Source organism: Entelurus aequoreus, linkage group LG15 (genome assembly GCF_033978785.1).
Source record: "Entelurus aequoreus isolate RoL-2023_Sb linkage group LG15, RoL_Eaeq_v1.1, whole genome shotgun sequence".
NCBI classification, from domain to species: domain Eukaryota; kingdom Metazoa; phylum Chordata; class Actinopteri; order Syngnathiformes; family Syngnathidae; genus Entelurus; species Entelurus aequoreus.
The window spans coordinates 19,898,608-19,913,893 of record NC_084745.1 but is presented as its reverse complement, the minus strand read 5'-3'; the positions used below and the strand labels follow the sequence as shown (position 1 = coordinate 19,913,893).

Below are 15,286 nucleotides of genomic sequence, written 5' to 3'. Positions count from 1 at the left end.
CCAACAGTTTAAGAACAACATTTCTCAACGAGCTATTGCAAGGAATTTAGGGATTTCACCACCTATGGTCTGTAATATCATCAAAGGGTTCAGAGAATCTGGAGAAATCACTGCACGTAAGCAGCTAAGCCCGTGACCTTCGATCCCTCAAGCTGCACTGCATCAACAAGCGACATCAGTGTGTAAAGGATATCACCATATGGGCTCAGGAACACTTCAGAAACCCACTGTCAATAACTACAGTTGGTCGCTACATCTGTAAGTGCAAGTTAAAACTCTCCTATGCAAGGCGAAAACCTTTTATCAACAACACCCAGAAACGCCGCCGGCTTCGCTGGGCCCGAGCTCATCTAAGATGGACTGATGCAAAGTGGAAAAGTAGTCTGTGGTCTGACGAGTCCACATTTCAAATTGTTTTTGGAAACTGTGGACGTTGTGTCCAACGGACCAAAGAGGGAAATAACCATTCGTACTGTTACATGCGCAAAGTTCAAAAGCCAGCATATGTGATGGTATGGGGGTGTATTAGTGCCCAAGGCATGGGTAACTTACATATCTGTGAAGGCACCGTTAATGCTGAAAGGTGCGTACAGGTTTTGGAGCAACATATGTTGCCATCCAAGCAACGTCTTTTTCATGGACGCCCCTGCCTATTTTGGCAAGACAATACCAAGCCACTGTCTGCACGTGTTAGAACAGCGTGGCTTCGTAGTAAAAGAGTGTGGGTACTAGACTGGCCTGCCTGTAGTCCAGACCAGTCTTAGAATTTCAGTTTATCCAGGACAGTTCGAAGAGGAAGGGGTATGCTGCCTGTAAATTTTGTAGATCAGGGGCCGTACTTATATCAAGCTTCTCAGAATTACTCCTAAGAAGTCTGCTAAGAGTTGACTTAAGAGTAAATAAATTCTTCGCTAAAAGCTGCACTTAAAAGTTAGTTATCAAGCGTCTTACTCACACTTTCAGCGAAGTGTGGGACTGAATCTTAAGTGTCACACTCAGAGCTGAATTACGACATTACTATGTGCCGTAAATGGAATTTTAGGTGACGTCATTTCTGTGTCCATAGAAATGACCAATCACGAAAGGGAATCCGTTGTCTAAGAATAAAGAAATATCTTGGAAATATTTAAGTGGACAATGGGAGTGTATATTTTGACAATAAACAACAAAATAATACAAAACAAACTAGTCCCCGCCGGCACTCACGCTACCGCTCCCTCTCTTCTGTCGCCCACACACTCACTGACGTCACTCACCTCACGGCCACACACATATGCTACTGTCATAACATTTTATTTCCAATTCATTAATTAGGCAACTAATTTGAAACTGGTGTGGGTGGCTCTATATATACTAGCCCACTGCAGCCACATGCAGAAATCAACATGGAATCGAAAAGTATTAAATCTGTGACAAAAATAATACCCGCTCTGTCTAAACGATACCGTTTGATCAGCTGCTCGTCATCAAACAAATCCAGAACATCGTTCCGCTCCCTGAATGTTCGCGCACGTCTCTCTCGCCTCAGTGCCATCCCCTGCTGGCAACTCCTAACCACTTAAGACACCTCTGAAGGTCTCTTAAATAGCGGGAGAGTAGGAGTGATTCTTAGACTTAAGAACGTTGATAAAAAGCTTTTATTCTTAAGTTTGAGAGTAGGACTAAATTTCGCAAATTCTCAGGACTTAAGTGTAAAATGGCACTCTAAGAAGCTTGATAAGTACGGCCCCAGACTTCTCCATTGAACACGGTGGCCGAACGGATATACTCAGTCATGAACGGTCAGCGAAGCACAAAGCGGCGGCAACGCAGCACCGGTCCCAGCCCAGTATTAAGGGCCACCTCACTAAATGGAGACCCGAGGGTGTAACTTATGCCGAGACAAAGATGGCTATGCTGATAGCTGGAAGCTAAATCCTGTTCTCATTTGCGGATGTCTACAACAAATCCGTGAAGGATATGTTCCTGGATTCAGAGATCGCTCGCCAGTACGCAAATGGCAGAACAAAGGCTACTCAGATAGTGAAAGGTAAGTGTTGTGTTTTTTTTTAGTAAGCAGCAAGCACAGTACAGTTAGTAGAACAACTGTGTTTTCATTACTGTGTATTTGATCAAGTCTATCAAGTACAACAATGAGTAGATGAGTGTTATGTGTGTGTATATGTGTAAATAAATGAACACTGAAATTAAAGTATTTATTTTATTTATATATATATATATATATATATATATATATATATATATATATATATATATATATATATATATATATATATATATATATATATATATATATAGCTAGGATTCACTGAAAGTCAAGTATTTCTTATATATATGTATATATATATATTAGGGGTGTGGGAAAAAATCGATTCGAATCGCGATTCTCACGTTGTGCGATTCAGAATCGATTCTCATTTTTAAAAAATCTATTTATTTATTTATTTTTATATTTTAAATTTTATTTTTATTTTTTATTAATCAATCCAACAAAACAATACACAGCAATACCATAACAATGCAATCCAATTCCAAAACCAAACCCGACCCAGCAACACTCAGAACTGCAATAAACAGAGCAATTGAGAGGAGACACAAACACGACACAGAACAAACCAAAAGTAGTTAAACAAAAATGAATATTATCAACAACAGTATCAGTATTAGTTACAATTTCAACATAGCAGTGATTAAAAATCCCTCATTGACATTATCATTAGACATTTATAAAAAAAACAAAAAAACAACAACAGTGTCACAGTGGCTTACACTTGCATCGCATCTCATAAGCTTGACAACACACTGTGTCCAATATTTTCACAAAGATAAAATAAGTCATATTTTTGGTTCATTTAATAGTTAAAACAAATTTACATTATTGCAATCAGTTGATAAAACATTGTCCTTTACAATTATAAAAGCTTTTTACTAAAATCTACTACTCTGCTTGCGTGTCAGCAGACTGGGGTAGATCCTGCTGAAATCCTATGTATTGAATGAATAGAGAATCGTTTTGAATCGGGAAAAAAATGTTTTTGAATCGAGAATCGCGTTGAATCGAAAAAAATCGATTTATAATCGAATCGTGACCCCAAGAATCGATATTGAATCGAAACGTGGGACACCCAAAGATTCGCAGCCCTAATATAAATGGTAAATGGGTTGTACTTGTATAGCGCTTTTCTACCTTTTTTTAAGGAACTCAAAGCGCTTAGACACTATTTCCACATTCACCCATTCACACACACATTCACACACTGATAGCGGGAGCTGCCATGTAAGGCGCTAACCAAAACCCATCAGGAGCAAGGGTGAAGTGTCTTGCTCAAGGATCGGGAAAAAAATCGTTTTTGAATCGAGATTAATTGAAAAAAAAATCGATTTTGAATCGAATCGTGACCCCAAGAACGGTAGCAGAGGGGTTAGTGCGTCTGTCTCACAATACGAAGGTACTGAGTAGTCCTGGGTTCAATCCCGGGCTCGGGATCTTTCTGTGTGGAGTTTGTATGTCCTCCCCGTGACTGCGTGGGTTCCCTCCGGGTACTCCGGCTTCCTCCCACCTCCAAAGACATGCACCTGAGGATAGGTTGGAAACACTAAATTGGCCCTAGTGTGTGAATGTGAGTGTGAATGTTGTCTGTCCATCTGCGTTGGCCCTGCGATGAGGTGGCGACTTGTCCAGGGTGTACCCCGCTTTTTGCCCGATTGTAACTGAGATAGGCTCCAGCGCCCCCCGCGACCCGGAAGGGAATAAGCGGTAGAAAATGGATGGATGGATGAAATACTTGACTTGGTGAATTCTAGCTGTAAATATACTCCTCCCCTCTTAACCACGCCCCCAACCACGCCCCCGCCTCCCGAAATCGGAGGTCTCAAGGTTGGCAAGTATGACTTAAACAAGTTGAAAAACTCATTGGGGTGTTACCATTTAGTGGTCAATTGTACGGAATATGTACTGTACTGTGCAATCTACTAATAAAAGTTTCAATCAATCAAAAAAAAAAAAACACTACAAGATACATTTATTTCAATGGTATGACCCCCCCAAAAAACAATTGTGCTACTCTATATTGTTTTCACACCCCCAAATATATTTGGTTCAACAAATGTTTACATTTTTTGACATAAAAATTAAAAAGTTCACTTTCCATCTGCGAGAGCCAGGGGTTCCCTCGGTGATGACGTCATGGGGCAGGGAGATGACGCACTCCGCCGTGATTGGCTGACGCCGGCGCACGAGGCCTGCAGTTTGAAAGCTTGTATGTGTGTGTGTGTGTGTGTGTGTGTGTGTGCGGGGGGCCTCGGCGATAGAGAGATGTACCGTTAGCCTCCTCACCGCCAACAAAGTTAACACCGTGCGGAACTTCGTTCGTGTCAATGGTGGCGCTTTGGAACCTTTTGGAACAATGACGCAGACACAAATTGGAGCGAGCACTCGCTGTTAATCACCGCGTGTTAGTTGGGAAGCTAGCTAGCGGCTAAGTGGCTGGCTCGCGTGCCGCTTCACTTCCTTGTTGCGCCTCTGAGCGCTTAATGGCAGGCGAGAAGTTTTGAACTTTTAACACGTCACCCGTGGATGGATTCACGCTCCCGCACAACTTCCACGCGGCGAGGCAGCTGGATGATACGCCCGGGAGGTCCCAAGGCTTCTAACTTTTCCCCACGGATTGGAATGCGATGTGTCGCTGTGCACCATTAGCCGCCGGGGGCTAGCTTGCTAGCAAGTGCTAGCAGATCTATATTATGTATCTAATGGAGTCCTGTGTTTTATCTTGGACTGGTAACTAAATATCGAATTGTGCGTTTTATGGGAGAATTGCTTCTTTACTTTGACCAAAGCTTCAGTCAAGCTAGCGAGCTATCTTTGTGATGCTAACGGTAAGCTAGCGTTCAAATGTGAATGTGGGTCCAGTATGCTAACTAGCCCAATGTGCTGTTCCACTGCACATCAAGGGACATAGTTGGGATAGTGTACAGTTTAAAGATCATTCTAATCAGGTGTACGGCTTTATTGTGGGGTTAAATGCCTAATTCGGATGTGCTTAGGGATGGCCGGGCCCGTAGTCCCTCCACACAGAGAAGCGCAAACAAGCAGGGCAGACGTAATGCGAGTAAGCCGGGCGCCAGTGCCGCTCAGCGGGACAGACACCGTGACAAGAGACGGCCCTCCGCCTCCAGGAGGAAGAAACGCAGGCAGGCTAAAGAGAGAAACTTGTGGCCTATGGGTGCAACCGAAGGTTCTGTCAATGACCGACATGGCACTTTTGGCAAAGAGGCCGAACTTCGGACACTGGTAGAGTACGATGACGTCAGCTCCCAGTCAGAGCGCTTTTCGGGGAGCCCCTCGCCCAAACTGGACCACCGCGTCGATGGGTTCCCTGTGGACCCGCCCGGTGACTTCGGGGAATATAACGGACCGGGATCTCTGCACAGAAGTCACCCGAGAAACCGGGAGGCTGTTTTTCTCCTCAAAGACCCCAGAGGACCGTCGCAAAAGAGCAAGCCGGGCAAGGAGTTAGGCCGGAAAAAGGACCACCAGACTCGAGAAAGAGACTCCAAAGTTCCCAACTTGGTTAGCCCGAGCGGGTCTAAAAACCACAGAAATGCCGTGAGGAGTAATAACAAAAACGGCAAAAGGGCGTCTGCGAGTCAGTCCTCGCTGTCTGTGAATAAACGAGATTCCAAAAAGCAGCGGGGTAAAACGAGATCGGACAAAGAAACGCCGTCTGCGTACAGAGAAGCTCCTCAGTCTTACAGGGAAGACCGTGAAGACCCCCGGAGCTACAGGAGGAGTCCAGGCTTCAAAGCAGAGAGTCCCTATGGGACGTCCCTCAACTCCTACAGCTACCAGTCTCCAGTAGGCTACAACCAGACCATATCAAGAAGAAGTCCCACTTACGGAAGCAAAAGACTTTCTCCCACATCCACCTATTACGGCAGAGACGTGGAGGTGTACGGAGCGTTCGGCGTGCCCAAGTCACCCAGCTCCTACTCTGGCAACAAGAGGAAACGGTCTCCCACGACTGCGGCAAACTGGCGCAAGTCACCGAGTTATGGCCGCCGCAGTCCGTTCGAGCCGGGAGAGTTTGGTGCTAGTCCTTATGGAGGTCGACGGAGATCACGAAGTCCATACAGGAAGTCCCTGAGCCCAAGTCCAGATGTCAGGTAAGGTCTGGCTAAGATTGCAGGGCAGATTTCAACAAACAAGTAGCTAGGCTGGTTACAAATACCAGTAACACTTAAGATTGAAACATGACTCATGATTCTTATGTGTTTGTCTAAAGATGCTTATTGTGTAAACACGATTTATTGTCGTATGAGTCTCCATTCATTTTTAAGATCAGCCCATTTAAAAACGTATTGGCGTTTTTTTATTGGTTTGCCTAAGGTTAGTGATTACAATTTTGTAAGTAATTTTGTTAACAAGCAATGATTTCTTAGCAAAGCGCCTTTCTATCCATGTTTGTAGTGAAACTGTCTTTCTTTTGAAGTGTTGATGTTACATTGTAAATGTGAACTATGAGGCCATCCCACAGTTTAACTCCCGCAAAAAAATGGTGAAAACTTACATGTATGCAAAGTATTTTAACCACAACCAGTAGGGTTGATTCACACAGGATTTCCAAGTTATTTCACCTGGCTGTATGATGATGTATGAAAATACTGAGTTTGGCACACAGGGAAGAACAACATTTCTGATGTGTGTCTTGAGTTGAAGAAAAGTTTGGAGAAGCCTGGTCTTGATAACCTCAGTTCCTCTTCCTCTCTTATGATGTTGTTACTTCCTCCTTTGCAGAATTAGTTTAGTTCTGTAATTGTTGGAAGTACTTGAAATCCAATGTAAATTGTCTTCCAGGCGATCTGCACGGTCTCGCAGCAGAAGCCCCTATTCATCCGTCAGGCGCTCGAGTTCTCGAACCCGCCACCGCCACTCTCGCTCTCGCAGCCGCCCCTCCAGCCTCTCTCCCAGCACGCTGACCTTCAAAAGCAGCCTGGCTGCCGAGCTCAGCAAACAGAAGAAGGCCAAGGCTGCCGAGGCGGCCGCCAAAGCCAAAAGCAACAGCAAAGCGTCCACTCCCACCAAGGCCGTGGCGTCCTCCGCTCACCAGCCCAGCCCCAAGACCAACCATGCAGCCAGGAAGGGCCGACCCCCCTCTCCACCTCCACCTGCACCAGCAGTAGCAGAGAAAGGACCGCGGACTCCCACGTCCGTCCAGCCTCAGTCGCCCTCTGACAGGTCTTCTAAGAGGAGCACGGAGCCGCTGACCAAGGATGTAAAGGGGAAAGACGACTCTGTGCATCGGGATAAGAGGAAAGCAGTTGGGCCAAGCAAAGAGAAGGAACGAGTCACTGGGTCTTTAACATCTAGTATTTCAGGCCTGTCATTGCCCCAGAATATTCTGGACCACATTAATAAGGGAGAGAGGTATGTTTAGGTTTCAAATTGCACAAATGTCCGACAATAACACAAACACTTCATGACTCTTCCATTGCCGTGTCAGCACGAAGGACGCATCTGTCTCAGGGAAGAAGGCAGAGCGAAAGGGCCGACAACTTCTCACTGACCTGCCACTTCCGCCGGTTCTCTCCAGCCGTACGTCTTCCCCTCATAGTCCAGCCGAGGAGAAAAAGGCCCTCGTGCTGCGGAGAAGGCCCAAGTATGTCTGGCTCTGCTTCACATTGCACACACTGCTTTTTTTCAAATGTTGAATCAAAATGATTTTTCTGCTCTATCCCAGAATGTGCGGTCCGAGATACGGCGAGATCAAAGAAACCGAGATTGACTGGGGCAAACGCTGCGTGGACAAGTTTGAGATCATCGGCATCACGGGAGAAGGCACATACGGCCAGGTGTACAAAGCTAAAGACAAAGACACAGGTGAGACACCTTGTTGGTCCCTCCTCTGTCTTTTTTATGGAACACGTCTTCTTGTCCTGCAGCGGAGATGGTGGCTTTAAAGAAGGTGCGCCTGGACAACGAGAAGGAGGGCTTCCCCATAACGGCCATCAGGGAGATTAAAATCTTGCGACAGCTCAACCACAAGAGCATCATAAACATGAAGGAGATCGTCACCGACAAGGAGGATGCTCTGGACTTTAAAAATGATAAAGGTATTCCTGTGTAATTGTTTTATTATATTGATGTAATATCTTCTTTATTCTTGTTCCCCACAGGAGCTTTCTACCTGGTGTTTGAGTATATGGACCACGATCTGATGGGCCTGCTGGAGTCTGGTCTGGTGCACTTCAACGAGAGCCACATCAAGTCTTTCATGCGGCAGCTACTTGAGGGCCTGGACTACTGCCACAAGAAGAACTTCCTGCACAGGGACATCAAGTGCTCAAACATCCTGCTCAACAACAAGTCAGGACCCTTTAAGCAAAAAAAACTTATTTTTCCTCTATTGCAAGGTCTTTTTTCTAACAACATTCAATCTTCTTCTAATCAGAGGTCAAATAAAGCTGGCAGACTTTGGTCTCGCTCGCTTGTACAATTCTGAAGAAAGGTGAGTACGCCTAAACAAGCGCTAACATGCCCTGTGGTTCGTAGTCTAACAAATCCACTCTCTGATTTAGTCGACCGTACACCAACAAAGTCATCACGCTGTGGTATCGACCCCCTGAGCTCCTCTTGGGTGAAGAGCGCTACACGCCGGCCATCGATGTATGGAGCTGCGGGTAAGAGTTTCCATCAAAGAAGTCCATATTTATACGTCTACGTGTATATTCAGTGGAACCTCGATATATGACCTTTATTGGTTCTTGAGCAGAGTTCGCAAAAAGATAAGTTTGTATATTGTAGCAAATTTGTCTTTAAGAAACAGTGGAAACATAAATATATATATATATGTATGTATGCATGCGTTGTGTGCTCTCACATCAGAAATATGTTGATATCAAGATCTCATAGTACAATATTCACATGATTATAAAGGTCACGGTAAGATATTATTTTGGTATTGTCTAAAAAAAATAAACTGTAAACATGCCATAGTGTGTACAATGGTATTTGAAAGTGCAACACATTGTCTGTTTCAAGCAAATATAAAAAAAGGCTTATAGTTGAGTGTCTTTAAAGGCCTACTGAAATGAATTTTTTTTATTTAAACGGGGATAGCAGATCTATTCTATGTGTCATACTTGATCATTTCGCGATATTGCCATATTTTTGCTGAAAGGATTTAGTATAGAACAACGACGATAAAGATTGCAACTTTTGGTATCTGATAAAAAAAAGGCTTGCACCTACCGGAAGTAGCGTGACGTAGTCAGTTGAACATATACGCAAAGTTCCCTATTGTTTACAATGATGGCCGCATGAAGTGAGAGAGATTCGGACCGAGAAAGCGACAATTTCCCCATTAATTTGAGCGAGGATGAAAGATTTGTGGATGAGTAAAGTGCAAGTGAAGGACTAGTGGGGAGTTGAAGCTATTCAGATAGGGAAGATGCTGTGAGAGCCGGGGGTGACCTGATATTCAGCTGGGAATGACTACAACAGTAAATAAACACAAGACATATATATACTCTATTAGCCACAACACAACCAGGCTTATATTTAATATGCCACAAATTAATCCTGCATAAAAACACCTGCGTGTTTGTTATGCTAGCTCCTAGCTCCTCTGCTAGCTCCTAGCTCCATAGAACACGCCAATACAATTCAAACACCTGATCAACACACACAATCACTCAGCCCAAAAGACCGTTTACCTAACCCAAGGTTCATAAAGCTTATATATTTTTAAAAAGTTACGTACGTGACGCGCACATACGGTCAAGTTATCGAATGTTTAGCAGCCAAGGCTGCATACTCACGGTACCTGATATTCAGCTGGGAATGACTACAACAGTAAATAAACACAAGACATATATATACTCTATTAGCCACAACACAACCAGGCTTATATTTAATATGCCACAAATTAATCCTGCATAATAACACCTGCGTGTTTGTTATGCTAGCTCCTAGCTCCTCTGCTAGCTCCTAGCTCCATAGAACACGCCAATACAATTCAAACACCCGATCAACACACACAATCACTCAGCCCAAAAGACCGTTCACCTAACCCAAGGTTCATAAAGCTTATATATTTTTAAAAAGTTACGTACGTGACGCGCACTTACGGTACGGTACGTGTTATGCTAGCTCCTAGCTCCTCTGCTAGCTCCTAGCTCCATAGAACACGCCAATACAATTCAAACACATGATCAACACACACAATCACTCAGCCCAAAAGACCGTTCACCTAACCCAAGGTTCATAAAGCTTATATATTTTAAAAAAGTTACGTACATACGCAAAAAAAAGCCAAAGCTGCATACTCACAGTAGCACGTCTGCGTCTTTGTCATCCAAATCAAAGTAATCCTGGTAAGAGTCTGTGTTGTCCCAGTTCTCTACAGGCGTCTGTGTATCCAAATCAAAAGTCCTCCTGGTTAGAGTCTCTGTTATCCGAGTTCTTCCATCTTGACTGCATCTTTCGGGAATGTAAACAAAGAAGCGCCGGCTGTGTACTGTTGTGGCTGACTACGTTCGAAAAATACGTCCATTTCGCACCGACAACTTTCTTCTTTGCTTGCTTGGCTTCCTTCTCCATAATGCAATGAACATGATTGAAACAGATTCACGAACACAGATGTCCAGAATACTGTGGAATTATGAAATGAAAACAGAGCTTTTTCGTACCGGCTTCAATGTGGAAGGCATACCCGTGTTCGTCGGGCTACGTCACGCGCATACGTCATCCTCAGAGGCGTTTCGAACCGGAAGTTTAGCGGCAAATTTAAAATGTCACTTTATAAGTTAACCCGGCCGTATTGGCATGTGTTATAATGTTAAGATTTCATCATTGATATATAAACTATCAGACTGCGTGGTCGGTAGTAGTGGGTTTCAGTAGGCCTTTAAAGTCGACAAAACAACATGCAGTGCAACAAGTGTGAATCAATAATGTTAAAGTTTAGTGTCTTTCATCTTTGACTTTCTGAGAAGCAGTGTCCTCTGCAATGGACATTTTGTATTTTATCAGTTTGGAAAATGCTGTTTCTCAGAAAAGTTAACTGACAATAAAATGTTTTGTAATTTAAATACATCACAAATTTGCTGGCTTCAAATATATTTTTTGGGTGATGGTTTATCAAGTAGCTCGAGACAAAGGTGGTGTGCTTTGCATTATGCAGACTTTATTTCCTCCACGAAAGAGGTTATGTTTTTGCCAGGGTTTTTGTCTGTTGGCAGCATAACACAAAAAGTTATGAACGGATATTGATTACATTTTCAAACAATTCCTCCTATCTACTACGAACACACTTCTCCTGCATGCTTCCTCTTTTTCTCCCCTTCCACGTTTTTTTTGTTTTCAACTCACTGGGAACCCTGTATACAGTACTGTATAGCAAACATAACAAGGAGGTGATGGATCAACTTGATATTTTATAGCAATGCCAAAACAATAACGAGATCACTTGCAGCTGCCTTGCATATACATACTCACATTGTCACCAGCATTGAGGTGAACTCACAGTTTAAAATCACAAAACTCCATAATGGAGCTTTTAAGTTGCCGTATTTTTCGGATTATAAGGGGGTGCGATGTATACTCCGGAGCGATTTATGTGTGAAGTTATTAACACATTACCGTAAAATATCATCATCCATCCATCCATTTCCTACCGCTTATTCCCTTCGGGGTCGCGGGATAATATTATTTATCTCATTCGCGTAAGAGATGGAGCAAATGTCAGCAATCGTCACACACACGTCAACCAATAAGAATTCGGCGGGGGCGGGTCATGGCAGAAGTGCATTGTGGGTCATGGGAAGCTAACTGCTACTATGTACGTAGCTATTAAAATGGATCATTTCTACATTGGCGGTAACTTATAAAAACTGAGAAGGGCTGAACAAACATGGCACCGAAAAGGAAATCATATACCGGTACTTCAGATTACAAGCTGGACTTAGTGATATATGCAGCAGAAAACGGCGATCGAGCAGCAGAAAGAAAGGAAGCGGCGCATACCATCTAATACATTTCCCCAAAAATGCGACTTATAATCGAGTGCGACGCATATATGTTTTTTTCCTTCTTTATTATGCATTTTCGGCCAGTGCCACGTATACTACGGAGCGACTTATACTCCGAAAAATACGGTACTACAATTATTAGGAATAAAAAATAAAATCCACTCTACCATCTTCTTGTTGTGCACTGGACAAAAAAAGGGGATGGGGCAATGTCAACAACGCTGTGGATTCTTTCTGAATGTTTTAAACCACACATTGCTTGTCCATTGTTTTCTTTGAATTTGTATTGAGCTAGCAAAAGTAGAAAAATGCTGTAAAAAAACACTTAAAAGCACACAAAGTAGCACAGAGCACAAGATTGATCAGCTTGCCCACAGCAGATGTCCTGTCTGGTACAAAATGGCTGCGCTGCGAAGCACACGGTGGGTGATGAAACATCGTACACTTTGTGGGTTTGTTCAACAAACCATATTTTTACACGGCCTGTGGTTCATAAATGGGAAAGTTAGGGGTTTTTAAATCAAGGTGCCACTGTGTCTATAAAAACAAATGTGTTTAAATTATGCTGTCTTTCACAGATGCATCCTTGGCGAATTGTTCACAAAGAAGCCAATCTTCCAAGCTAATCAGGAGCTCGCCCAGTTGGAGCTTATCAGGTGTGTTTATGATCCATTCGGTCTGATTAATTCTTTGCTTTTGAACTATGGTTTGATTTCAAAAGGTGTACATGTGAAAGTTTGACTCACAATTCAGTTTTTTGTGTGTTTTGCAGTCGGATATGTGGTAGTCCGTGTCCTGCTGTGTGGCCTGACGTCATCAAGCTTCCCTTTTTCAACACCATGAAACCAAAGAAGCAGTACAGGCGACGACTACGGGAAGAGTTTGTCTTGTAAGTCTACTCACTTTCTGTAGAAAACATTTTTAAGGCTGTACTCACTGAATTATTTTTACTGTTCTGAGTGATTCTCCCACTGGCCTACACTCACTTAAAGGGGAACTGCACTTTTTTTTTTAAATTTTGCCTATTCACAATTATTATGAAAGATAAGAACACACAGATTTTTACAAATTCAAATGCAAAAAACATCTTTTGTTCCAGACAATTCCAGAAAAATGTGCAGCTCCTCTTTAACATTTGTGCTTTGTCCTGTTTGCTTGTGGCATCACTTTACTGCTGTACTACTGCTATTTTCTTGACTTTGTGGGTTATTTCCATTCTTATTTCAAGTCCTTTGAATTGTTCCTATTGTGCAAAGTAGTGGCTATAATTGTAGAAGAGAGGAGTTGACGTTTAATTAATTTAATGGTTTTAATTAGAGATGAGATTTTGGACTCTTTGAAAGGAGCCGGATCTTGAGGAGTAGGTCCTTTCAAAGAGCCATTCAAAAGACCAGGCTTATTAGTATAATTCCTTGTTTTTTTCTTCAAGAGAACAATCAGTGGTAGTAGTTATAAGATATAATGTAAACCAGAATAATTAAAAGGTACACCAATATCACTGTAATCGTTGGAATTATTCAGATAAACGTACTATATTTCTATTGTAAACATTCCACAAGATGGTGCCCTACTTGTTCTGTCTACCTTTTGAACTACTTTACATTACCACAACAATGAACAAGTAAATCTGAATGTTGCAAGGTTTCCTTTCACTCTTGACTTATTTTTAAGTCCAGTTACCAGTCTACAAATCATATCTTACCGTTCACTTGAGAATCGTTCAAAAGACTTGTTTCGTTCATGAATGTCACAGCTCTAATTTGAACACACGAATGTAGTCAAGCGAATGTGCTGTGGGTTTTGACTTTTTGGATTGTTTGGAGTGGTATTTCTGGTATGAATTGTCATTAAGAACTTGGGAGGAGTAATTGATTGTATTACAAATGTCTGTTACTGTGTGCAATCATGCAGTGCCATGGCCCACCTCTTCCAGTCGTGCTAGAAGAGGGGAGGTGGACTACATTTGAGCTGGGCGATGTGGCTGAAAACTGTTTCACTATATTAATGTTTTACAACAGGTCAATATAGCTAATTATTGATATTTTTTATGACCTATCGAAAATAACACCAGGAGAAAAATGTATTAATTGTAAACATGTTTCTTTAAAATTATACCTTTTTTCTTATCATAATCCCCGGCTATCAAGGTAGAAAGGAAAGGAAATGTCAACACAACCATGGAAAACACTCAATCAACGTAAACAAAATTCTAAAATCCCATTAAACACTTTCAACAATTAAATGTCAAAAATAAGGAATACATAAGAAATGCTTAATAAAGTGTAACAAAATAGTGTGAAAATGTAAACCGAGAGAAACCTGAGAAGAACTATTCTCTGCAGGTTTAGTGCCAGGAAGTTACAGCTGTGCTCTGAAGGGTGAGCGCGGAAAGGTGGTGTGGTATTACCAGTCTTGGGGACGGCGTGGCGCAGTTGGGAGAGTGGCTGTACCAGCAACCTGAGGGTTCCTGGTTCAATCCCCACCTTCTACCATCCTAGTCACGTTCGTTGTGTCCTTGAGCAAGACACTTCACTCTTGCTCCTGATGGGTCCTGGTTAGTGCTTTGCATGGCAGCTCCCGCCATCAGTGTGTGAATGGGTGAATGTGGAAATAGTGTCAAAGCGCTTTGAGTTCCTTAAAAAGAAGTAGAAAAGTGCTATACAAGTATAACAATTCAACCATTTATTTGCATGGTTTACACACCACATTGGTCTGCCTACAGTCTGTTCTAAAATAGAGAAACATTTAAAAAATACTGCCACACTGTTGAGGTGACTTTTCCTGTTTTATCAAAAATTTCTTCGCTCTCTGCAGCACTCATTTTTACATTCTCTTCTCACTCCATGCAAAGAATCAACCGTGACACAGTAAGATGGCAAAAACTTGATCGTTGATACTGTTATCTGATTGGTTGTCACTCCCACTGATCACTTTCTTCATTGCTCGGTTACCAGAGAGCGAGTGTCTTTGTTCATGCAATCAACTTTGCTTCGCAACTTCTGTTTTTTCCGCCAAAGAATAAATCGAACACATTTTTTTATCGATTACGTATCTATCGCGATTCTTATTATCATTGAGTCGCCTAGCCCTACTCACACTAGCTAGAAGAAATATAACAATCCCTCCTGATTCGAACTTTGTTTTTATTGTGCAGCATCCCTCCGTCTGCGTTGGATTTGTTTGACCACATGCTGAACCTTGACCCCAGCAAGCGCTGTGCAGCTGAGCAGGCGTTGGCCAGCGAGTTCCTGAAGGA

The 15,286-nt window shown here is 42.6% G+C and overlaps 1 protein-coding gene across 1 annotated transcript in view; it reads left to right on the top strand.

Annotated features, from left to right (window-relative positions):
* The first annotated feature begins 4,242 nt into the window (after positions 1-4,242).
* The window catches only part of cdk13 (cyclin dependent kinase 13), a 15,345-nt gene continuing 4,301 nt past the window's right edge, over positions 4,243-15,286 (top strand). The window contains exons 1-11 of the mRNA XM_062021031.1: positions 4,243-6,165; positions 6,857-7,426; positions 7,503-7,658; positions 7,740-7,879; positions 7,942-8,112; positions 8,176-8,365; positions 8,451-8,507; positions 8,578-8,679; positions 12,609-12,686; positions 12,803-12,919; positions 15,185-15,286. The exon at positions 15,185-15,286 is cut by the window's right edge and continues 30 nt beyond it. Of these exons, the coding sequence (XP_061877015.1) occupies positions 5,024-6,165; positions 6,857-7,426; positions 7,503-7,658; positions 7,740-7,879; positions 7,942-8,112; positions 8,176-8,365; positions 8,451-8,507; positions 8,578-8,679; positions 12,609-12,686; positions 12,803-12,919; positions 15,185-15,286 (2,825 nt within the window). The 5' untranslated portion in view covers positions 4,243-5,023. The remainder of the gene's footprint in view (positions 6,166-6,856; positions 7,427-7,502; positions 7,659-7,739; positions 7,880-7,941; positions 8,113-8,175; positions 8,366-8,450; positions 8,508-8,577; positions 8,680-12,608; positions 12,687-12,802; positions 12,920-15,184) is intronic.